This window comes from Mya arenaria, chromosome 6, assembly GCF_026914265.1.
Source record: "Mya arenaria isolate MELC-2E11 chromosome 6, ASM2691426v1".
Classification (NCBI taxonomy): Eukaryota; Metazoa; Mollusca; class Bivalvia; order Myida; family Myidae; genus Mya; species Mya arenaria.
Window position 1 is genome coordinate 37865433 of NC_069127.1, and position 27944 is coordinate 37893376.

A 27944-nucleotide genomic window follows, 5' to 3' on the forward strand; every position below is an offset into this window, starting at 1 on the left:
TTTAGTTTGTAGTACCATGACTTCCGTTTAATATAGTAGCGAACACGTCGATGCTAGTAACTGTTGATAAAAGGTTTTTAGAAGGTTTGCTTGATAAAAAGCTGATTAATTTACTTCCTTGTCACATCTACTAGAGCTTTGTTTTGGAACTGTAGTCGTAGTGTTGTGATGACTTTCGTATTAATGGATACGCATGATTTCACAGTATTATTCCAGGTGATTGGAATAGCTTCTTTTACCTTACTTGGTTCTGCAATCCATTTGGTTTTGTTTTTAGATTTAACTAAAACTAAATTTGTGTCGATGCTACCAATATCTGAAATAATATGATATCTTAAGTCAATGTCAATCATTTTTTTCAATAAAGGCTCTCTTTATTGAATTTTATGAATGTATTACCAAAAATAACTTCCTTCCTAATATTACAATAATCGTTAGACACCTTGGTTTGATAAACAGCCATTTGCATGAAATTAATCCATATTGAACGTAACTTTTTTTATATAGAATTTGGTCAATCTATGTATATTTGGAGTCATAGATTTAATAGAAAGTATGTTCATGTCATGTACCTATGTTTTTATGCTGAAGAAAATATTTCTGAACTAGTCACACAGTACAGCTATTATTATACTCCAGGTTACGTTGGCTGTATTTATCAGATGCGTTACCAATTTTATTTTCATTGTTTTCGAGAAGAACCCAAAATCAGGCATTTCTCAGCCACCTTGTTTCCAAAAATTATCTTGTGCTTCATTTTGTGTCTTTTTTCCGTTCCAGAAACATTCAAAAACTCATTATATGTGTTTAATCAATTTTAAAATAGGATGTTACAATAATGTGTGCTAGGATTTTTGCTACCGCGGACTTAATCCTTTTTTTATCTAATTTTCACTATACGCGGCGATTTAAGCATAATACCCACTGCGTCCCTCCATCGACTTCCACTGCGTTAAGCCATCGCGATATGCGGCGATGCGAAGTGTTAATTAACGGTAGATTTGTATCTATGGTAGCTGTCAAATTTTTGAAGGCGTTTTCTTAAACTTAAAATTAAAAAGATCATTTTTAAATGAAAGCAAAATTCAATTTTGATTTAGTAATTTTGACACTAAACAATGCACAAAAATCACTGTTCTTTCAACAAAGACGCGTGAAAGACGGACGGAGCTACTAGTACATACTCTTCATAAAGGCGCGATAGCCCTTTCGTATTAATTCACTAATAAAAACTACTTTAACAACAACTCAATATTCCAGCGACATATTTATCAAGTTTGGTGGATGAGATTGTTTAGTGTCGCATTCAAGTGGATTCCATTCTGCGAACATGGTTCAATTTACAAGCATCTATCTGTACTACTTTTACCTGTTGAAATACCTGCATATCGCGGTAAATCGCATCGCGGCGGTACACCTCGTGCATATTTTCGGAAGTCGTACGCAGTAGCAGAGATGAACGCGGGGTTGACGCGCAACACTGCATTGGCTACCGCGGAATATATCGGCGCGATTTCCTGCGATGATGCAATCTCTCCCGCGGTGGCCAAGCGTTTTCTTTGCAAAAAAACGCGTAGTTGGTAGTGTACACAAGTTTTGGAAAAAGTAGGGGATTGATCAAAATTATCTTATCAAAAATGTATGCTTTCGTGTATTCAAGGCGTTTATAAGCTGTTTGCACTTTTAATATTTGTCTGTTGAGCTTGGATTCACTCATTCATCTTTATTGTTGCTAAGATAGACAATTTTGTTGCTGTAAACTTTTTGAAAGTATCGTAAAATGGGAGTTTACCTAAGTTTAATGTCGTAAATATTAAATGTAAGCAAATTTTAATGTGATACAAGATTTGATGTGATATAAGCATATTTTAAGTTTACTCAGGACCTTACCTGAGATACAAATGTTAACAAAACTTAAGTTAGATTTCAAATTTAAGGACCAATTAAACGTTACTCTATATGCCATTAAACTTAAGTATTATTAAATTTACCTCCATTTTTAAGTTATAATTGAACGCATGTTTTCGAGCAGTTGGAGCGTGTCGAATTTTGATGAATCTTCCCGAAGATGTTTTTTTTGTTTGAGTCCTATTAGAAAATATCATAGCCCTCTTGTTTTTTGTGTTTAAAACTGTTGATAAGGTGAACATTAGCTAAAATGAGCTTCTCATTTGTTGTTTAGTAGAAAATCAAAGGCCTAATAGAAAGCTCAGCAAAGTAAAATGGGCATGACTCCATATACAATTAAAGGATATTATGTACATAACATTGGAATTGTGCTAAGCATTCGTTATGTTTTGTTTTATAATTTAAGTATAAAACATATATTCCCACCTTAAAAGATTTTACTGCAGCAATCGAAATTGTTAAAATCAATTTTAACCTAGTATGTTGTTATATTTACCTATGTTGTTTGTTTGTTTGAGAGACGTACTATAACTTCAGGGTGTACACAGAAAATGAAAAATACAATTCTTCTTTTTACTGACAATCCTGTAAAATGAGGCAAGACGAAAAGCTTTTGAGTTTGTTTATGGTTGTTTAAAAAAGTTTTAATTCAAATTTTGTTATATAGTGATGCGTCGAAATTCCATGATTAAAGAAATTGTATTTGAAGTATTCAAGTGAATAATTTAAATGCATTGTTAATACTAAGACATTTCAGTGTTTGATGCACCACATAATTTAACAATAACGGAATTGACCAGCCGGGCCAAGTTTTATGGAGGAGACTCAATAATACATACAGTGAATAAATCTTTGGTTTGTTCTGCAGATAACGGAAGGAGAGTTATGCGTGAAAGAAAAAAAATAAAGTGTTCAGATTGCAAGGGAAACTTTCATGTGAGCAGTTTTTGGTATAAACAGAGTGCAGTATGACATAATTCAAAGGCATGATGCTATAAATATGTAGGTATTTAACATTGTTTTTAATAGTTTTTAATAATACAGAGCAATTTGTCTTCTATGAAATATTCAGGTAGGTCAGTCGGTCGGATGGTCTGTCTGTGGAAATCACTTAATAATGGTTCGCCATACACAAATGAAACTTCAGTCGTGGGTTACACTTGGCCAGAAGTTGAGCTTTATTGTTTACAGTTCATCAATATAAAGGGCAATGACACAGTCAACAGTATTGTGAAACTTTGTCCGCACAATAACTCAAGAACGGTTTGACCTAGAAATATGAAACTTCAGTTGTCAATTGTCTTTGACCAGTACATTACCCTAAACCTTCGAGGTCAGTAGGTCAATATCATGGTCAATAATTTTACAAACACTTTGTTTCTTAAGGACGTGAGAATGGTTCGACAATTTATTATAACCATGAATCATTAGGTAGGTTTTCCTTGACCAGTTGATGACACAAGAAGAGGGCGGGGCTAAAGCAGAAAGGTCATGGTCAACAGGGTTTTAAAAATGTGTCCTCAGTTTAAAGGGGAAAGTTTTTGTGTTCACTTTCCTAAACTCCCTGTTCAACCATCGATTGTAATGCATTTTTTCTTAAATCACCTTTCTAGAGTGCCCCAAATCAGCGGTCAGGGGGCACTATAATGTTTGACAATCATCTCTTGTTTACTGACGATTTGACACTAAATAAGTCTATAGATTAATCGTTAAGCGTTACATTTAAATAAGGTCCTCTAGAAGCAGCAACAAATGCGATTCGGTGAAATTAATGAACGTTGCCGATAAGATAAATGAAATGAATAATGTATAATATTATACTTTGTAATGATGTAACAGTAATGTTACAAGATGATACCTAAATTTTAAAAGGTTGCTACCAAACTAGAATTCAGACGTTGTACTTCATTGACTTCTTAGTGTATACGGATTGTTTAAATTTTATTGCTTATATTGCATGCACATGCATATGTATACTGAAAACAATGTATATTTTCATGCGTCTACAGATCTACTTTTTGGTGTTTCAATTAGATTTTTATAATCGAATATCAAACACTTGTCAGAAGAGTTAATTATAAGTTTCGAAGTGTTAAATGATACTAGTCCAAATCCAAAGAGTGTCGAGTAATAGTGTTGAGTAGCCGTTAATTTATGAACGACAACTCCAGAATATCGTGACACGATTATCGACCAGGAAGCTTGCACAAAGTAGCAAACATGTCAATCTAGTTAAGCAAATGAAGACATGATATTTAAAACTTCCTAGTTTCGACTAGTATCTTGAATATTGAAATGACAATATTTTGTGTAAATTATTCGGTTTTTTAGTGGAAATAAAAATGTTGAAATACTAACTTTGTACAGTTTTGGTGCAGTCAAAAATACCAAAATAAACATTGCTGATCTGACAGCTCTCAGAACGTTTTGGCTGTTCAAAACTATGAGGACTACTTATTGTTTAACATTGGTAGGTATATTTAGTCTTCTTTTTGAGGGTAATGGTGTAACAGTTTACATTATTTTGAATAAATAGTAATTATTAAATATTGCAACATAGCTTAAAAATGAGTTGCGTCCTCAAGCTGTTGCCCCTCTTATTATTTTTAACTTTAAAGCTTCTCGAACAGAACGTCTACTTTATAGCTGAATAAATAGCTGAATTTAATATTATAGAGTTTATAAGAGTAAACTATTAACGCATGAATGAACAAGAATCGAATTTAGCCCGAGTCATGCATTATTTTTAGTCATTTTTAGACAGAAGCGACAAATTAAAATAGTATCTTAATCCTGTAAAATCATGTATTATCGGCTTCATACGTACTATCTTGTATTGACAGTTCTAGGCTTGTTTTAACGAAAGACTGTATTTGCCGTAATTTGGAAAATCTGGTGTCTAGTCCATTTAATGGTTAACTTTACCATATTGCTGCATGTATTAATAGTTGTGAAATGTAAAGACTCTGAGTACTTTAATAAAGTATTGTAATGCGGAAGAAATGTATGCGTGACAGATTAGCAACTTTTTATTACATCAAAGTATTTACCTTTTCTTGTTTATACTTCACTTATGTTTTACATTACATAAACAGGAATAATAAGTGTTTTTGTCATTCTCGTATAAGTATGGGGTATATATGTTATGTCTTTACAGAACAGAATATGGAACATTGGCAATTCTAAGTCACGTTTATTTTCATACTGTGCAAGGGGTCATTTTCAAAACCTATCTAGTTTTTGTTTCTTATTTCAAGCTGTATTTGAAGATATCAATTAGACGTCATTTTGGAACGACCATCGTACTTCCGTTAAAAATGTAAGTGGTCCGTGACAGGTTCCCCCTGGAATATTGAGATTGAATGCGTGTTTGAATATATCATGTCATATCGATGCCTAATAAACTTCAAATTTAATTTCCATTGACAAGTATAATGTTGAACTGTTGCCAGATTTAGGACTTTCATTGTAGAAAAGACATTTTCAGTTAATTACTTTATGCGTATTTTCTATGCCTCGGCATCCGGAATACCGCCAAAATGGTGGAAATCCGGCGTGCCAAGGCATCGAATGCAATGGGGATATAAACATGCCAATTATCTCAAAATAAAATAAAAAACCTAGGTCTATAATACAACATAAAATTACGTGATTCGATATTTTTGTTGTATTAAAAATGATAATAGCATCGTATAGTTACCCCCTCCCCTTAGATCCCTTAATCGTTTGACGCTAGAAATATGCGAAGGAATAGACACATTTATAAGTATGTGTACATAAATAATACATGTACGAGTACGTTTATTTACCTACAGGGTATAGTACTGGATACAATAGGCCAGACAACTATATTTATTTTGCATGCACATGCACAGGTATACTGAACAAAATGTATAAATGCATTTGTCTATAGATCTATTTACTTCTCGTTAAATGGTTGTTAAGAATTTATTATTATAATCGAATATTAAACACTTGTCATAAGTCTTTAGAGTTAATTATAAAATAAAATGTTAATTGATACTACTAGTCACAATTGACAGATTGTCAAGTAAAAGTGTTGAAAAGCCGTTAACTTGTGAACGACAACTACTAAATATCGTGATAAGATTATCGAAGCGTGATAAAACTAATCTTTGTGACCAGGTAGCTTGCGAAAGTTACCAACATTTCAATCCATGTACGCACTTGAATTCAGTTCAATTCAATAGTTTGTTAGCACAAACATTCAAGTTTATCGCCTTTACTTCTGGCGGTAATTTATTTACATACATGAGAAGAGCATGCTATTATAATACACAGATTAATAACACTATTAGGATATTGATAATTCATGTAAAAAAGTAATTATTAACGTGAAATTGCTTAAACAGTGGCGTACCTTAATCCTTTACAGAACAATATCTATAAATTGACCACCCTCGCTAATGCGGTCAGGCATGTTTTGACAGTAGCGGGTATGTTATTGATGAAAAGTGATCGTTGTAAGGCCACTGTTCAGAGCATAATTATTATTTGTTTTAGTTGACTGATCAGACTTAAGAAGAAAAGAGAAGAAAAACAACAACAACAAAAAACACAATTGTTTCAAAATCAAGTAATAATAGCAATACAAGGAAGAAAATAAATAAAATAAAATAAACATTTATTGGTTTATGATACTTTCTCGTCTTAAAGTTGAAAGATATACATATTTAGCAAGTTTAATTTGTGTACTATTCTGCTCAGCTGACATTAACAATTTAAATTTTTGCATTGTGGGCCAATGACAAAAATATCTAGGTAAGCATTCAATTCGTATGTCTCTGTAAAAAGGACATACAAGCACAAAGTGAAACTCATCTTCAACAACATTCATTTGGCAAAATATAAATTTACGTTCAGATTGTTCTATATTTCTAAAACAGCCTTCTTCGATTGCAAGTTTGTATGCTGAGCATCTTAATCTGGTTAGCGAAATACTATGCTTGTCGTTTTTGATACAATTAAGATAATTCGCGTAACCAAACCAACGCTTTATATTACAATTTTTTTTTAATTTGGATGACGTGTCTAATAGAGAAAACCAGTTTTGGCAATACTGTTAATACCTGTTTAAGAATTTTTAAATATATTCTTTCCATGTCCGGGGCTTTATGAGAACCCCATATTTCTGCTCCATAAATAAATATAGGCATGATCATGCTGTCAAAAAGTTTTTCATTTATCCCCAGTGACACAACGTCAAAAAGTGAATTCAGTGAATAAATAGCCTTTAATGCCTGGTCGGCTAAAGCCTTTTGCGACTGATAAAATTTGGCATTTGAAGATAGCGTGACTCATGGATATGTAAATTTTGATACACAAGTAAGCCTATTATTATCGTAAAATATATCAATATCTTCAACTCGAGTTTCCAATTTGCAAACCATTGCTACAGTTTTCTTGGTGTTAACAGTGATATTCCATTTTTTGCAATAATCATGAAGCTTGTTTAAGAGTATTTGTAGGCCAGAAGCTGAATATGTAAACAAAACAGTGTCATCTGCAAATTAGGAATATCTGTAATTCGTTAAGTGACACAGTATCAGCCGCATCATCATATATATGGGTAGACATATAATTTTTAAACATAATGAACAGAAGTGGCCACAAGGTTTCCCCCTGTTTAACACTCATATAACTTTCAAAATAGTCCGAACAATTTTAACTTGAACGAACACATATTTTGACAGACTTATACATAGATTGTAACATTTTAACAAATTTTGAGGACACATTATTGTTGAGGAACTTAAACCATATGACGTTTCTGTAAACTAGATCAAACGCCATTTTAAAGTCTACGAATGCGCAATAAAGCTTTCGTCGTTCATGTTGTATATCTTTGTTAATAATTGATTGTAAAACAAAAATGCAATCAACTGTACTTTTATTTTGCCTAAACCCAAATTTATATCGTGTTAGTGTATCGTTATCTTCCGCCCATTTTCTTAGCCGAGTATCTAACTTAAGGTGGAACGCGACTATGAATTTTTTTTCGAGTTACTGTCTGAAAATTGGTATACGAATAGAAGAGCATATGCCCAATTAGGAACTGTTTTTACATTTTCAATATTCGGAACAGTTTTGAAACTATGACTCCTCAAAATATACCACTGACGTCAATTTTGAGATGTCTCTCATATTTTTGCGTTCCAGCTACTATAACCGATAGTTTCACCAATTCTTCGTTTACTGCTAAGAAATTTAAACCTCAAGTGCGTCTTGTGAAAACGTTCACGCACATATATTTTTCGTTCTCTTGTTTTACGTTATTTATTTAAAATTCGTCTTTAACGTCATTTTTCGCAGGAAAAACGGCGTCGTGTTTCGCTGAAAAAAGTGCGCCTTTCTTTAATTCTTGAAAAAAACTGCTCGTTTAATTTTTGATTTTTTTAAATACATGTATTCAATGTTTTATTACAAATCGCCTGACATCAAGAAAAGGGTACCTCACCGACTTCGTTTTTGCGCAATATCAAATAATCTAACCCCTATACCTGTTCTTTTTCATTACGTATTGTTATAAAACGTTTAGCATGACGTTAATCGAACTATTATTTACGCTAATAAGAGCTTAGTTTAGAATAAACCACTGATCAATAACATATAACAGTTGTTGTTAATTTTAGTTAAATTAATAATTCAACATTGATTTCTTCTGTTGAATTCTGACTAGTTAACATTATTAAATCATTAAAGCACTGATTATAAATTAACTATAGTTAAAGTGACATGCTTATCCAAAATCCATGCATAAACATGTATAACAAGATCAATTTTGTCTAATAAAAAAGCGTCAGATCACATACGACCTTACTATCATGGAAGTCAAACAGACTTATTTAATTTGCATGTAGAATATAAGCTTTTTATTTATACTTATACATGTATACAGCTATATCCTACCTATATAAATATTTTGACACCAATATGCTATAATTTTAAACTGTACTATTATTGTATATAATATTATTTATGTACTATGTCTATCAATATTTGGATATATTATGAATATGTCCAGCCATGGGGAAAATTAAGATATTGAGGTGAGTTGAGATGGGAGAGTATGTGTGCATCTTTAAATAATTACTATAAGCTCATTTTGTTAAGGGTTGTTATAGCTTACATACAAACACACGCACAAAACGTACAATAAAGTCACGTACGCAAACACACGTAAAAACGCACCCCTCACAACATCTCACACTCAAGCACGCGTACGTATGCATATATGCGCACGCGCTCGCGCTCTTGCACACACACACACACACACACGCGCGCGCACACACACACACACACACAAACACACACGGACGTACACACACGCGCGCGCGCGCGCGCGCGCGCTGCGTGCACACACACACACACAAACACACACACAAACACATACACAAACGATCATACGCACGCCCATACACATGCACTCGCACACGCACACACTCACACACATGTACGCTCTCACACGCAGGCATGTATGCACACACGCTCGCGCGCGCGCGCGCACACACACGCGCGCACGCACGCGTGCACAGCCATTGTACGCACGGCAGGGACATTGAGTGCGGGATAAGGTAGCTATGTTGGCTTCTGTATTATGGGCATTGAATGCATCGCCGAAAGTTGTCTCATGAAGTTGCTTGTACGCACGAGAAGCTTTGATTGCGTGGTAAAGTCAGGAAAACAAAATAACTCGTGGATTAAAACAAACAATGCATTTATTAACAAAATTAAACATTTTACTGCACTAAAAACATTAACTTTAAGATCATCATTTGAGCCATTTGGAACATATAGTTTATCATAGTGTGTGTGGGTGTGCGTGTGTGTGCGTGTTTGTGTGTATGGGCGCGCGTGCATGTACGAGTATGTGGGCGTATACGTGCGTTCATGTGAGTGCATTTGTGTGAACTATAATAACCCTTAATAAGATGAGATAATAGAAACAATTCAATGTGATCATTTACAATCAGTGCAAACACAAGTATTAAACACAGATACGATTTACCACAACTAATACTATTGTTCTAATATGCCTTTAAGAATAAATACATATCGAAAACAATGGTTCTTATGACGAATACCGATTTTAATTTGAAAGAAATATGAGACCATAGTAAATCCTTTAGCATTCACCAAAAAAAATGAATAATTTTTGCGCTTTCTACTATTAAATAAACAGTTACAATCTTGTAATCAGTGAATAATATTTTGTACGAGTTTATTATTTAGTAAGAAGTAAGGGTTTATCAGTCAAAATAAATGTTTGTTATGCATGTGGAATGAGTTTCGCTTTAAAAGTTTAGTGTGTTTTAATTTAACGCCGATGTAACATTCAATGACCCCGTTATATATTGACCACATGAGTCATTTTCTTTTTGTTCAATGAATGACCGATCACTTTTTAAACTTCAAGAACTGACCATCCCCCACCCCTCCCCAAACGGTTGCGTAACAAATGACCCTCGTTGAAAATGTTCCAGAGTTATATCCACTACCAAACTTAGTCAATAATATGGTTACCCCTATTAGTGGAATTTATTAATTGTATATGTTTTTATTCAACGATAACTGATTGACTACATCAAACTTAGATTCAAAACACTGAGCTTTATAGTCGCGTATTTTATAGATCTGTATACTATTACAATGCAGATTTCTGTCGATTATCATTTTTTGGTTTGTTAGTCATATTTTGTGTATGAAATGAGTGTCACACACTGGATTTACTATGCTTTAGCTTAGTTTAGAGCCTTATTACTGCAGATCGCTACTGATACTTATCAAAGAAATTGGTAACTAATAAAGTAGTAGAACCGTTTATTGTTGTGTTATAGATGTAGATGTATATATAAAAAACAAAGCACTAATCAGCATAGTCACAGCTCATGGCAAAGTGACTGGAACGAGTATTGATGTGTATTATCAAAATATTATGATTCGGCAAATGAGATTGCTTAATAATTAAGAAAGCCTCTCATTAAAATAGCCGCCAGATTAAGACACTGATTTATAAAGCTGGTTACTTAGCGCCTGTATTGTGTGGAATTAGATATTTTTTACAACAACAATAACAAATATCCCTAACATAAAACTGATCAGACACTCTAAGATTCCTAATCTTTCCATTTAATAAACAAAAAGAATTCGATTAACGTCATGCTAACGTTTGAATACACTACGTATTGTAAAGGAAACAGGTATAGGGGTTAGATTATTTGATACTGCGCAAAAACGAAGTCGGTGAGGTACCCTTTTCTTGATATCAGGCGATTTGTAATAAAACATTGAATACATGTATTTAAAAAAATCAAAAATTAAACGAGCAGTTTTTTCAAGAATTAAAGAAACGCACACTTTTTTCAGCGAAACACGACGCCGTTTTTCCTGCGAAAAATGACGTTATAGACGAATTTAGAAACAATAACGTTCAACAAGAGAAAGAAAAATATATGAGCGTGAACGTTTTCACAAGACGCACTTGAGGTTGAAATTTCTTAGCGGTAAACGAAGAATTGATGAAAATATCGGTGATTGTAGTTGGAACGCAAAAATATGACAGACGTCTCAAAATTGACGTCAGTGGTATATTTTGAAGACTCGTAGATTCAAAACTGTTCCGAATATTGAAACGATAAAAACAGTCCCTAACTGGGCATATGCTCTTCTATTCGTATACCAATTTTCAGACAGTAACTCGAAAAAAAATTCATAGTGGCGTTCCACCTTAAGTGAAAATATTTTAGAGAACATACTAGTAAGCATTATTCCTCTGTAATTATCAACTATATTTTTATCACCTTTTTTAGGAACAGGTATCAAAATGCCTTTTGTCCATGATTCAGGATAAGAACCCGTATTGTATATATGATTTAAAAGTTAACACATTATCGGTGCTAAAATATGATTTGACTCAATGAATATATCAGGGGTTAACAGATCACAACCGGGACTTTTTCCTCTCTTTATACTATTTATAGCCTTAATAACATCATCGACATTAAAATCACAGTCAAGCTGATCTATTATTTGATCACCAAACGTGTCATTATTTATAACGTTTTCGACAACATTATCAGTGAAAGATTCAGAATCAGAAAATAAAGTTTTGAAATGCAATATAAATGTACATGCATGATACATTGCATAATAAAAAGTAAAGTATATCTGTGCAAGATAGTCTCATATGTTTCTGTCTCCTTAAAAGCATCTGAACATCTTCATTTCATCAGAAATTCGTCAAAATCGTTAAAATGAAAGGCAAATAAAATCGGGGAATGCCTTTCTCTTCCATTCTTGTTCACCAGCGTGATGATGCCATGCGTACCACAGATTAAATTTATTATTATCACCTCTGATGAATGAGAATGTCCTCTTTCTACTACTATCGTTTCCTGAAGCGCATCTACCATTGCCATCATACTCCTCTTTCTTACCGGCATTATCCCCTCCCCAATCCCTCTTCTTATCTTTTTGCTTCTTCATCTTTTTCTTATGTAACTTTACACTAATTGGGAACATATTAAGTAATACGATACGCCCGCATCTAGAGTTTAATTATACTGTTAACATATAACTACATGTATTATCGTTTCCATGCTAGCCTTGCTGGTATATGCTATATGTGATCTGATCTGCATTCTCTCTATATATATGCTTCATTATATAAATAATAGCTATAATAAACTTATAAACTCAGTATAAAAACATCATAGTTGTTCTTCCTCATAGACGTCCCCGAAAACACTAAGTTGTTGCGAAAAATTGTTAAAAAAACTACGGAGATTACAAAGATTTAATAATAATGTTCATATAACGCAAGGGTGTCAGCTAATAGTTTTGTGTAACCGTAAACTAAAGAAAGACAACTCCAAAATATCGTGACAACATTATTGAAGCGCGTCAAAACTATTCTCTGTGACCAGGAAGCTTGTAAAAGTTCACAAACTTTTCAATCCAGTTATGCACTTGATGAAATGTTATTTAAAACTTCCTTGTTTCGGCGACCATCTTGAATATTGAAAATGAGACTAGTTCGTGTAAACTATTCGTATTACAGGAAATAAATACATTGTAATACAAATTGTGTACAATAATTGTTTTACCTGGATTTTGACACCGAAGGTGTGGTCAAAAATACAAAAATAAACATTGCAATTCTAACAGCTCACATTACTTGGTGACTATTTAGACGTATGGGGACTGTACATTACTTCACCATGGTAGGTGCATTTATCATTCCTTTGAATGTTTTAATGAAACATCGAATTTAAATTTAATATATCAATGTATTATAAATGAATGTATAAAATGAAGTAGACTTGTAAAGATGATGTAGAAAACTTCAAAAGCTTGTTCGATCGGCATGCACAGAAGAAATGATATGGTTTTGTAGACTGATATATGTGCAGTAGGATCTGTCATTGGTCCCAGTTAATAAACCGTGTCAAATGACCAAACCAGAAGAAGGCAGAAACAATCTATTTGTATATTTTCCTAGCCTATTATACTTTAAACACAGTTAATATATCAGGGTTTCCACCAGGGTTATGGGTTGTCTCGCCCAACGTTCCTTCTCACGGCGAGGCTTATTACCGAGGTGACACATACAAATTGCACCAACATGCCCAAATCCCCGCAGCTTCGAGCCTTAACAAAACAGTCATCAATAAAGACAATACACAGCTAAGGCTTTTGTAAAAGTTGACCAATAGCAAGCAAGGGCGTTGGCAGTATAATTGCGTGCTTAGCTGCTATCGTAATGGTTGGCTGATCGCCAGAAGGCCTGTCGGGAATATTTTGCTTGACGCATCAACCAAGTTGCGTTCGTGGCTCTCCCAAACTTCTCCCATTATAAATTCGGATAATGTGTGAAAAATAATGACCATCTCCATTCCAACCAATAATACTATTGGCCTTCGATTTCAATTAAGACAATGATGTGTTTTTATGATTGGATACTTCATTCGTAATTTAACACGAAAATTTCATTCCGCACACAGCGTTGCATTGTTCTACAAAATTATTTCAAGTTTAAATTTTGGCAAGGACTGCATCTTTAAAATACAAGCAAATCTAAAATATTTTACACGTGTTGATGCAGAATGTAGCATAGTCATTTTTAGACTGAAAAGTATTTTCATATCTTTTCTGTCTCATATTTCTTTAAGCAAATACATGCGCGTGCATTCAGGTGACATCAGCCAGCATGAATGTGAAGCTCTTGATTTTGCTTCTGTTATATGTTTGAATATAGAGGTATTTTTTCCTACTTGATAGTCTCCTATCTGAATGATAGAGTGTTCGATATATTACCTATAAATTTATTGCATTTAATTATTATATGTGTATGATGATGATCGATCATTCATGTGATACCGCTTTTTATGTACATGGACTGCAGACTCGCGGGAGGCCACGTTTTACTCACACTTACTGGGTACGTCACAGTGTCAATATAAACAGTACTACTTGTCCTCACCACCATGTGAAATTGTTCAGTAAAAAAACATTGAGGCATACAAAAAAAATGAAAAACAACAATTTTATAGTTGGACTAATTGATTTATAGCAGATTAGTTTTGCAAAGAATGTCGACAAGTGCACAATTAGCACTACAAATATGAAAAAAATCTCAGTTGAACACTGTTAATCGTAGGGACCCAACAAATTACTTCAGAATAGCAATGTTTCAGATTAACAATTTTCCGCAAATGACAGCGTTCACGAATTATAGATGACGTGAAAAGAGTTGTGAAGATTGCAATGTTGGTTACACACTACCAATACGATACACTCGGTTTGACTTATCTTTCGAATACAGAAATATTTGTGTTTTTTTTTCATTGACAAATAATTCGTTATTATACTTCTTTATTAAAACAACATAAAACATTTAAAACAAAATGATAGCACATGTATGCATTCGGAACATCTTCTTTTATTGCGTCATACTTCTCCTGGTAGCTTTTCGAATTGTGGCGCTGTTTAGCACCCTTCCATTTTATTACCGATGCAGATATCCTCCCGGGTTGGTTACCGGGCCATTCTCCAGATTGTTCAGTAGCGGATCGAGAGAGCATCGAAAGTGACGAGATAGACATTTTCGAATGATATACAGATTGTTTTAACCAGCAATTAGATACAAACTATATCACCCAAATGAATCGCTCATTTTCTGACATCGATGTTTGTAACATATGCCATGCTCAAGTCATTCTTTAACAAGCGCTTATTGTGCTCCATTATTTTTTCACAACAGAGATTTCATCTCATTTGGGATTGTTTTCTTGAAATGGGGAAATATATATACATACATTATTTGGTATTTGGAATGGGTGTGACATTTTCACCAGTTAAATGGGCAGTAAAAGGTTTTATTATGAATGGTTTTCATAAAAATACATTTAAACACTGTTTATCTGAAATTGTAGGGACCCAGATAAAATTTTCTAAATAACAATATTTCGGATTAACAATTTTTAGCTCACCAGAGCACAAAGTGCTGAAGGTGAGCTATTGTGATCGGTCTTTGTCCATAATGTATTGTCCGTCCGTCCTTCCGTCCGTCAATAATTGCTCAAAAACATCTCCTCTGAAACTACCTTGCCAAATTTAATGAAACTTCACAGGAAACTTCCTTGGGTGACCCTCTACAAAAATACAACAAGGGGTCATGATTGATCAACAACAACAACAAAATGGCCGACTTCCTGTTTTGCTTTAAAAAAACATCTCCTTTGAAACTTCAAGTCCAAATTCAATGAAACTTTACAGGAAGCTTCCTTGGGTAACCCTCTACAAAAAAACAACAAGAAGTCACGATTGATCAACAACAACAACAACAAAATGGGCAACTTACTGTTTTGCTTTAAAAAAAATCTCTAAAACTACCAGGCCAAATTCAATGTAATTATACAGGTAGCTTCATTACATGACCCTTTACAAATATAAAACGAGGCATCGTCATCAGTAAAGATATGTTTGAATTGTTTAAATGGCCCTCTTGTTCGAAAATGACAGCGTTCGTAAAATTTAGATGACGTAAAATATAAAGACGTGAGGATTGCAATGTCGATTACACGTAACCAACTTCTTAGATTTGGTTTGCGTGATCGTTCAGTATACATATTTGTTTATCAAATTATTAAATAAATGACTTCTCCTGATTTCTTTTCGAATTGTGGCACCGCTTTACAACCTTTTCTTTTATTACTGATCCAGATATGGTTGGAGTAACCTGGCCCTACTCCGGATTGTTTGTTAGCAAGTCGAGTCACAGAGTAATGTGGTGAACAGAATTTGATGAGCCATATTCAAATTATATACAGATTCTGTAAATTAGCAACTATCACTCGAATAATTCGCTCATTATTTGACATCGATGTTTGTTTCATATGCGTGCTCAATGTCATTCTTTAACAAGCCCTAATTGTGCTTCATTATCACCTATTGCAGGATGGTGTGAAAAACTATGCAGTGATCGATTTTAAAATAAGGATTGATAAATAGGTGTGAAATACCAAATCAGGACCATAATTTTTACTTTTCAATAGCTATTTCAGATTATTGATTGGTTAAACAAAGAAGGAATAAAATCAGGACCGAAAAAATAATTTCAAAAGAGCGATAATTTCGGATAAACGGTGTTCAGAAAAGTGGCTTTTAAATGTAATATTTCATGTTCAAAGTTTAAGCTTTAAATATGAAAATAATATTTTCTATGAAAATTAGTAATTTATTAGCAATATTGAAACTGCACCATATTTCTTCCAGCTGGGGACTTATTTCATGTTTAAAGTTTAAGCTTTAAATATGAAAATAATATTTTTCTCTGAAAATTAGTAACTTATTAGCAATATTGAAATTGCACCATATTTCTTCCAGCTGGGTACTTATACCACTCAACAAAATGGAAATTTTTTCACCCTAAAATATTCATTTAAACATACCAACATGTTCAATTTTGTCCAAAATGGAAAGAAATATCATATTGAGTTCTCAATTAGGAACAGTTGTTTTCATATTTCTTTAAACTTAACTTTTTTCTAAGGTGGGCAGTTTTTAAAAAAAACTTGTCCAAGTGTTCGGCATATAAAGACGATGTGTCCCGTACAAGACCTGTGTTCCTTCTTTTAAGGTCAAAGTCAACCTTAGTGGTTGATTACTAATAGTGGAATGCTGCATATAAGGACATAGAGTATAGATGGTCGTGTCTGGGCTGTAGCTTTCTCTTGGATTGACAGGTTTTAAAATAACTTGTGACATGTGTTCCATATTCATGAGCAAGAATTTTCTGTCCAGCACATTTTTGTTACATCACAAATGGCTTGGTGTCCAATATATATGAGTTATTCAAGATGTCATTTTTGCATATCTTATGTTCTATTTAAGGAATGAATTGCAGGGTTGATGTCATTATCGGGGTATGAACACAATTGGGCTCGTCAAAGTGTATGGAGTCAGAAGGACTCCACGCGTACTTTGACCAGCCTAATTGCGTTCATATCCCCGATAATGACATCAATCTTGCAATTCGTTACTTATATTTACACTAGTAGTTCATTATTTCATTCAAAAATTGTTAAAAATAGTTTATTTCATTTAGGAAAACCTTTCAAAGGTAATGTGTACGTAGTATGTATGTCTGTAAACATTTCCTTGTTAACAAAATACAGCCTTCAGTTTTGATTGTATCTCGATGAAACTTGTACAGTATCTACATATTCATTAGAGCTTGGTTCCTTTCGAAAACCAGCCAGATCCGCCCATGCATGCCTAGATTATGGGCCTTGATAGTATAAAAAATCAGTGCGCCTGTAAACAATTCCTTGTTAACATGATACAGCCTTCAGTTTTGATTGTATCTTGATGAAACTTGTACAGTATCGACATATCTATTAGAGCTTGGTTCCTTTCGAAAACCAGCCAGATCCGCCCATGTATGCCTAGATTATGGGCCTTGATAGTATAAAAAAATGCTTTTGTGTAAATAATTGCTTGTTAACACAATACTGTCTTCAGTTTTGAATGTATCTCAATGAAACTTGTACAGTATTCAGATATCCATAAGAGGTTGGTTCCTTTCGAAAACCAGCCAGGTCCGCCTGTGCTTGAGTGGTTAATGGGCCTTGATAGTATAAAAATCAGTCATCTGTAAACAATTCCTTGTTAACACAATACAGCCTTCAGTTTTGATTGTATCTTGATGAAACTTGTACAGTATCTACATATCTATTAGAGCTTGGTTCCTTTCGAAAACCAGCCAGATCCACCCATGCATGCCTAGATTATGGGCCTTGATAGTATAAAAAAAATCGATGCGCCTGTAAGGCCTAAAAAAATATGTCTGTATCCTGTAACCCGACCAACCGTATTTTGTTTACCGCCGACCGCAATTTTTTTATGCCCCACAATTCGAAAAGTCAGATTTTTAGCGATCTCTGGCCTGAAATGACAACGATAATTTAAATAATTTAGTACTGTCCGAATTCATCACATAGTTACAAACATTTCCAGTTTGAGAAGTTGAAACAATGGCAAAAAGCTTCATGGCTGTGACATTAAACTGCATGGCTTTCAATTGACCCTAGCTCCCAGAAATCGTAAATGACCCGAAATTGACGCATCATACAGTTTGCCTCAGTTTTGACCCCGGATATTTCGGTGTGAGTGTCGGTATCATCTGAAAGCTAGGAGCCCCAATGCATGATCTGATTGTTTGTTTAACCCGCAAGAGCAATTAAAACCCGATGTGACAAGTGATTATCGATCTGGAATCTGATTGGTAACCATGTCAATTAGCACTCAAAATCAATAACGTAATATTAACTCCGCCCATTATGCAAATTAACAGATACCTTCCGCTTTTTCGCTATGTGCGATGGTTTTGAAAAACAACAATGCTATTTTAAAGATATATTTTGTTCATTTATTTTAAGTTGTTTTATTATATCTCTGGTTAAGTAAAAAAATCTTGACCACACAAACCCAGCCAGTAGAGCATAGGCCCTTTTGGGCCTCTTGTTTTCAAATGACGTCACAATAACGCGGGAAAGGATCAACCACTTGAAATAACTTTTAAACACTTATGGCAACAATACATTTAACATATCATAAATTAACCCTTTTTAAAATGTTGATTAATATTTTACGGAACCTGCCAACACAATACAAACAATAACAAGATCAATAGTTTTCATGTATATTGTTATGCGATGAATTGTGATCCGAAGATGTTGCGTTCATCGATTGATAAATGCAATTGCCGAAAGGCAGTTCATTTAAGGAATGGAAGTTGAGGTGTAAATATTAATGAAATATGGCACATAAGCTCCAAGATAATGAAAGGACTGACCCTGTACGAAATTTTCCAACCGTAAAACATACGTAAAACTTTCATTTTTACGTACGGAATCATGGAAATTACGCCCAGAATTAAGGAAAATAAAGAACGATTTACGTGTGCTAAACAGACGGAAACTGACCGTAAAAGTGGACGTAATATTTAAATTAACCAGAAATTCTGAACAGGAATTTTTATAAAATTCTCTGCGTAAAAAAATCCGTACGTAAAATTAAGATAGAATTTACGTGTGCTAAACGGACAAAATCTGACAGTAAAAGTGGACGTAATATTTAAATTAACCGGAATTTTGGAACAGGAATTTTTCAAAAATATGACCGTAAAATGGCACGCAATATTGAATGTAACTGGAATTTATAACATTTCTAGAACTCAATTCATTGCTTTTCACTACATGCCTGCTTAATCTTTTCCAACTCTTGTTTAAATAAAATAATATAATTTTCTTTCATATTATTTATTATATTATATACTTTATTTAAATTGCATGAGTTTATTGTTTTGTGATTTTAAAATCAATAAACTGATTATAACGATATCTGCAATATAAATTTATCATGAAATGAAGAGACACTAAGTCTACAAAGACTTATTTGAAAATAAAAGTTATAGTGTTATTCGAATCGTCTGTGAGTTTTATGTCCATGGTTATTTTCACTTTTTTAACACAGACTGAACTTGCTGGATTGATGATGCCTTTTTTCCAGTCAGATCCAAATGTATTCTGTCCAGCAACTATGACGTCACACAATCTGCAGTAAAAATTAATATCATGTAAAATTATTTTATCACTAGCATCAAAATGTATCATTTTTAATCCATTTATACATTCTCAAGCACACTTTATCATCCTCACAGTTTAAAGTGACTCACACATGATTTTGGACCAAAAATAAGTTTTCCCGGTTATGCATTTGAAAACACTTATTTATTATTATCTTACTTACTTATTTATCATTATTTTACTCTATCACATCAAAATTGCAGAAAAAATACAGTTAAAGCATAAAAAATTATTTTGGTTATAGTGGGGTTCAAACCAAAGCCAGTTAAGTCAAGAAACTATTAGAAAACAGCAGGCTTGTCCACACCGCCACCAGGACTTATACAGATTGGTGGATAAGTTGACAAGGACATGCCCAGCAGTCAAACCCTGTTTTATGGCTCTGGGCAATGGCTTGAAACATGCAACAAAACACACAAATGCAAACATTCAATCAACATAGCCTGTTGTTTTTACATGAGTAATAATACTGCTTTAAAACTATAAGACTATAAAAACAGCATGATTTCCATATAGATATATTTCTTTCTGAATTAAAATACAATCCTTCACAAACCTCATATGAGGGTAAGGTCTGCTTTATATGCTCCAACTGTTACTTTCAGATCTTGTTTTCTCCCTCGCCATTGAATATTAAAGCCATCTACAAGCATTTTAACAAAGAATAACATACATATACAGAAAAACATAATTAAAACTCACAATTTTACTGCCAGACTTGTCACTTACAGTTTTTTATGTTGATAGTTTTCTAAGTTATCTATATACTTTACTTTTCATTATGCAATGTATCATGCATGTACATTTATATGGCTTTATGACACACTCAATTTAAACATTTCCCAGGTTTTCCACATACAAATGTTAAGTTCTGACCATGTTTCTATACAAATACAATCTGAAATACCATGTGTTATGAACTCACAGTGAGGGGAATAGCATTAATTTACTTATATATTAAGCATAACTTTTTAAAAGACTCACAATTTTGTAACAAATAGGATAAAATGAATGACATATAATTTAAGATACATTTTGAAACAAGTGTTTACCTTCAAACCATTAGAGATCCTGAGTATATCCAGCAAAACAATAGGAATCTTCAGAAGGTTAAATCACCATGGCTTACATCAAGAAAACCAGAAAACCACCTGAACATTTGAAATCCACTGATCTTATTGGCTACTGAGCCCTGATTCTCTGCATGCTCACTGAAATTTTCCGCCTGACCTTAGATAATCTGATAAGCCCAAGCAATGTGTACTGTGAGAAATAGCTTGGTCAATAAACTAACAGAGTTCACTTAAAAAAGTGTATAGTGTGTAAGGAGGAACAATTAACATTAATAAGGTTATAATCCAATAACATTAGAATGTATGTTTATCTTTTTGTGCTTTCTTAAACTTATAAAATGAAAATTTAATAATAATAAAAATTACAATAATAATAATAAAAAATAAATAATAATAATAATAATAATAATAATAATAACAATAACAATAATAATAATAATAATAATAATAATAATAATAATAATAATAATACATAATACATAATAATAAATAATGATAATAAATAAATAATATTAATAATAATATTGATAATAATAATAAGAATAAAAATAAAGACAAATTCTGATGTCATTAAGAAAAAAATGGAAGTCCCTACTTACGGCCAGAAAAATGAACTTTACGTGTGTCATGTAAAACTTACACTGTTTTAGCAGTGACAAGTATTTCAGAAATTTTCTAAGTTTGAAATTACGGCCAGAATCAGTTTCCAACCATGATAATAATAATAAAAAAAATAATAATAATAACAATAATAATAATAATAATAAATAATGATAATAAATAAATAATATTAATAATAATATTGATAATAATAATAAGAATAAAAATAAAGACAAATTCTGATGTCATTAAGAAAAAAATGGAAGTCCCTACTTACGGCCAGAAAAATGAACTTTACGTGCGTCATGTAAAACTTACACTGTTTTAGCAGTGACAAGTATTTCAGAAATTTTCTAAGTTTGAAATTACGGCCAGAATCAGTTTCCAACCATAATTTTGTAATATTTTGTATATTATCCGTACGTAAATGAATGAAGTTCTAGTCCAGATACATAACTTTCCTGCCAACAAATAAATTACTGCCAGATTACAAGCGTAAATATGATATTCCTGCCACTTTCCTGCCAAATTCTGGCCAGATTCCTGCTGAAAATTTCGTACAGGAAGTAACAATCTTAGTGTCAATGTTATGTCACAAATGAAACTGTAAACTATTTGTTCAGATAGATTTAGAAATTATTTTAAATGCTTATAAATGAAATGCTTTAAAAATATATTGCTCATGAATGGGTATGAATTAAAAATGCATACACACAGATGTTTTCTTGTTTATTATACCAGATGTAATAAAGACAACTAAATCTGCATCTTTATTTTCCGTCAATGTTAAGTCTTTTCCGTCAACGTTACGTCTGTTAGCAATCTCAGATATTTTATAAACTTTTCTGTTGTTTTAATATCAAGTGATAATATTTTACAAATGTTTATTTAATCAATTGTGTTTAGCAACAAAAATAGCATAAACCATCTCAAAAAACAAAGAATCGTTTCTCGGCTTTCGATACGTAAATAAGAAACAAAATGGGCTGTCCAACTTTCTTCAACAACAACATGAACTCAAATGATTTCATGAGCATGTCAACGAGTGAGAAATGTCCTAAAATGCCCTCTTTTCCGCTAGAACACCAATTCTATCGGAATGGTGTAATAATTTGTCTCATATAACAACCTTTTTAACACTTAATCGATGCGTTCGAGACGTAACACGATGAAAATACTCACACATGTTTGTTTTTACAGTCCTCAATTTTTTTCCAAATATAGCCGAAGTCATGAAGCCCCTCGATTTATGACGCTGATGTCATATGTAAATAGAATAACAAAACTGGGAATCCCCCATTTGCGCGCACCTGCGAAATCAAAGCCTTTTCAGTGAAAGTTCAGTTATGTAACATTTTGACAGAAAACGCGCCTGCCGATTTCGGAATAAAAATAAGGATACACTTTTGTTGAAAAAACACAACAAATGCGTTTCCTGTTTATAACAATACCTATATTTTGATATTATTATTTTATCTAGACACATTTGTAATGTAGAATGGACCGCCTCTGATTAGTTTCTTGCTCATGTTTGATGTTTTTTGAATACATGCGTTTTTTGTTGCTGGAAGAAAAAGGCCTACATGAAAAGGTGCCGTGCTCTTGTCCACAAAAATCGGACTTGTTCATCATTTTAAATATTAATCAAATTCAAGGAAATAAATGAAAAACTCGAGACTATCTCCCACATAAATGATCTTTTTAACCATTCATGTAAATAACATTTGATAAAACAAAAGGTAGGAGTAAATTCGGTTTGTTTTGGATGTTACAGAAATGTGCTGGACAGTGAATTGACTTGCTCATATAGATAAGGAGAAGTGCAGTACACGTTAACCATAACTCTTTTAGTTTTTGCGCTTTGATAATGTTCATTGGTATCATTCGTTGAAAGGGGAAGTTGATACATTAATTGGTAAAGAATTATGGCAGTCTGTGACTGCTTCTTTCTTGATTGTTTTTGAAAGGCACATAAAACATCATTATTGCATTCATTTCTAAGATAAAGCAGCGTTTAAGTCCAGCGTGCTGTCCTAAGACAGCTCTTATTTATTTCAATAATTCCTTTTTGGAAGGTTTTGTCGTATACACAGGACTCACACAGATGAGGAACGCAGCTCGGCGGTCAGGGCATTCATATTTCAGAGTAAATTCTCATATCCTGTTTTACAACAATATATCGGAGGAATCGTAAATGGGTGGATGTGGGTCGGTGTGTGAGTCCTCGGTAAATTTTGTGTCGGATGAAATTATGATCAACCTTCGCCTTCCCTTCTCTGAAAGGTAAGTCTAGCTTAATCATTCAATTTCATCCAACACATAAATTACCCTTGAGGACCCCACAGATTGTTTAGAGCTGATTGCGACTAAATAGTGTGCATATAGTTCACAAACATAGAACAGCCATTTGAAATTATTCATTTACATAGTTAATAACTATGTGAATGAATAATTTCAAATGGCTGTTCTATGTTTGTAACTATTAGTTATACATGTGTATATAGCATAGCTGCTTCATATCTATTCAACAATACTCGTTTGTAATAGGTTAACCCTTTTATTTACTGAAACAGGTTTCTTGTAAAATTTTGCAAACGTTTGTGCATTACTCCAACCCGCAGCTTTAATAATGTTCGTTAATGGAACGCCTTTGTGAAAAGCGTGTGAAACCGCTGCGGCACGGGTACTATGTGGTTTAAAACAGTCATCTATACCCGCTTTGTTCATAACTAATTTCATCCAACGTCCAACTGTTTGCTGAGACACATGTTTGTGAGGTTTTATGGTAGAGATCAGCAGCTGCTGACTTGTTCGTAAATGTTGTGTCCAAATCATGTATTCTTTCAAGATACTTACGATGCATAATTTTGAGTCTTCATATTGAAATAAAACAATAGGCTCCAAGTGGGCACCTGGTCTAGTCTGTTTCAATACACTTGTGATATGAATAATTATTTCATTATCCGAGATTTGAAGGTTAGTCAATTTAATCACATGTAATGTTTGGCACCTCTGTGCTGTAACCAATAAAAACAGCATGGCTAATTTATAAGATAGTGATAACAAGGTACTTGTGTCCATGTCCTTCAGATATCTCAGCACGGTCTGCACATCCCAGGTGGTTGTGTATCTAGGAAGAGCTGGTTTCACTTGGAAAATTCCTTTCATAAATCTAGAAATGAGTTCATTATGTTGTATATCAATATTTCCCGTAAGACTCACAAAACAACTAATAGCTGAACGAGCAGTCCCAATTGTTGTGTAACTCAGTCCACTGTTAGAAATCCTTGGCAAGAATACTGTTTATATTAGGGGTAAAAGGATTTTCTTTACCCTTGTAATGTATCCATTTTTGGACTAGGGCACTTGTGGCCTAGTTCATGGCCATAATCGCGTTTGTATTTTCAAGCCGCATCTGGGGGTTCACTGACATAATGTATTCATACGCTGTATTTTGATTGGATTGCGGTTAGCGAATTTGAATAATCAAAGTAGTACCAGAACTAATTACAATGAAAACCTCCAATAAGAATAGTTCTCCTAACAATTCAAGCTAACTGTATGTTCTTTTAATGATGCACAAGAAATTCATACGTAACGAGTGAGTTAATCGGGTTAACTACATAAATGTTCTTGCATACGGTCAGATTATATGCAATAAGAATATGAACATATTGGAAAAGTACGCATCGAAATTTTTCCGTTCAATGCTCTGTATTGATAGACTGGTACCCTCTTTCTCTTTTATCCGAAAAGAAACCAGTATCAGCTAACCGCGGTGCCCGTCGCGCATTCGAAATGTCTTGTAAATTCATACGTCAAGCGAATAAAGCGTGCGGTCTATGTAGAAAACAACCGGGAAAGTTGGTTTTAAAAAGTAGTGTTATCCTTTGTATACAATGTTGGTATTCCGAAGTCGGTCCCTGTTCTTTCTTTTTTGCGACATAAATTGCATGTTTCCGTGATATTTTCTTTTCGATACAAAGTTTTTTTAACTAATCATCGCATGGCACTTAGCACTTTTTTAAGTACAACATGATTTTTGGTATTTTATTGTTCAAATACTATTAATGTTTACTAAAAACCATATGCCGCGTACCTGTATAACTTGATATTTTTAAGGAAAAGTAAATCAGGGTACCAGTCTACTTATTGACCTCAAAATTTACTCAGATCAGAGCGGCCGAATGATTCAGACATGTATGTTATCACTACTTCCGGATGATGATGATGTGAATTTCATAGTGTTTTATTGAGGAAATTTATCAATAAATCCGCCATTGAATGATAACCACTATCAAACGGATTTATTTTCATCTTACCGTGGGTAGCATTTTTAATTTGACACGTAAATTTTCAAGCAATACAAGTTCGTTTGAAAAAATCATGTGATTTCAATTTTGCAAAATGGAGATAAAAAATATCAAATATGCGCATACTTATTTATGAAGTTTCATTCTAAATGAAGCCAAATGTATTAATATATGCACAGCATCTGTGAATAAGATGATTGTTTACCTGTGTGCATAGAAATGTCTTGGAGCCACTCTCAGTGTAAGTACATGACATTGTGATAAACAATCGCCATTGATAAAACAATCTTGCATGCTCAATTTTGATTTCCCCTCTTATAATGCACCAGTCAATTCTTACCACGCCTCCCTCGGGGATATACCAGTGAAAAGGGCTGTGTGTTTACCTTTCAGGTGTCCTCGTAGCTAAAGAACTTCAGCGAACACATTATATATTACCTTTTTGGACGTGTTGTAAACATCAAAAAAATGAATATCAACATTAAAGTGATGGAAGCCAAAACTAGTGTCCTCGCAATGCCGAGTGATTGCGGTGGTTTTGTCTTCCCTCAAAATATATCAGGGAATTGCTCTTACCTTAGATCCGTGGGGTGGGGGGTAATCCACGGGATTTTACTACCAGTTCGTTCTCGCAGGGCAGGGATTTTACCTGGGATTGGCTGGACGGAAAGTCGGGGGGGGGGGGGGGCGTTGTTACAATTGACTGGTGCATACTTTACAAGTTCTTTTTCTGAAGACGCTTTGTGCTCACTTTTTTGTTTTCTAGCCAAGAATGAAATCAAAATAAGTGAGAGATACAGTATGGTGATGCATTGTTGTTGATGGTTCAATATAAATTTGTGAAATATTTGATGGAAAGGTATTTGGTTAAATAATTTACATGTGTAACTTTTGAGTTTTATTTAACAATTCAGTGCCGAATATTGTGGAGTTCGAATTGAATTTGTATTAATTAATCAGTTGACTTGTAGCGTTTAGGGAACAAAATCAAAATATTCAATAACGATCCCTTATGTTGTGGAATAGTAAAGTAATGAAGATTTAATCTCACAACAGTCTTTCTCAAATGCTGTCAAGGCTTTTTTATGCTTAGGAATATCTAACCTGGCGATGTCAGACTAGAAATCATCTTGGCATGAGCTTGGATCACTATGTATCATTATCCACCAGTCAATTGTAACCACGGCTCTCACAACCGGGGGTATACCGGGGATAGCCGGCGAAATGGGCCATGTTTTCACCTTTCAGGTGGCCCCGCAGTGCCAGGTCTTCCCGGAAAATACAGTGTGGTTGGGGCTTAACCTAATGTCCCTTGGGTGCAGGGCATTTGGTGGGGACTTTACCATCAGATTATCTCCGCAAGTCGGGGATTTCACCTGGGTTTGGCTGGACCGAAAGTAAAAGTCCCCGCTATACCGGGACCGGGGGGCGGGGGGCATGGTTACAATTGACTGATGCATTAGCTTGTGTATTCAGATAAAATTAAGAATAAATATTTATTTAGATAACTTATACTTAGTAATCTAATTCAAAGATTTGAAAAAAGGTATCCTTTATCAATAAATGCAAATATACATAAATGACTGTGCAAATCTTTTTGTATCATCCAAATATGAGTACCTTGCAGGGTGAATGTCATTTGTAAAAATTATACTAAGTGAGCTTTCAAGATTACCTTTCCAATCGCATACACAATGCAGTTTGAAACCTGAATGATTAAAACAAATCTTGGTTGTAGACCATTACTATTAAATATTTGATAAGTCACAGACATTATAAGGTACAGTTTAATTGGGCTCAGTACTAAGTTAATGATGAAAAAGCAAAACAATTAAATAAAATTGTAGAAAATTGACATAAACTTGGTATCGATGTCTGAC

The 27944-nt window shown here is 33.6% G+C and overlaps 1 protein-coding gene across 5 annotated transcripts in view; it reads left to right on the forward strand.

Moving 5' to 3' along the window:
* The first annotated feature begins 4148 nt into the window (after window positions 1–4148).
* The window catches only part of LOC128237427 (uncharacterized), a 113961-nt gene continuing 90165 nt past the window's right edge, over window positions 4149–27944 (forward strand). For 4 of the 5 annotated variants that reach the window (XM_052952956.1, XM_052952958.1, XM_052952959.1 and 1 more), the window contains exon 1: window positions 12876–13151. In XM_052952956.1, the coding sequence (XP_052808916.1) occupies window positions 13125–13151 (27 nt within the window). In that variant the 5' untranslated portion in view covers window positions 12876–13124. Of the gene's footprint in view, window positions 4379–12875; window positions 13152–27944 lie in introns of those variants that run through there. The other variant, XM_052952957.1, reaches the window with a different exon arrangement.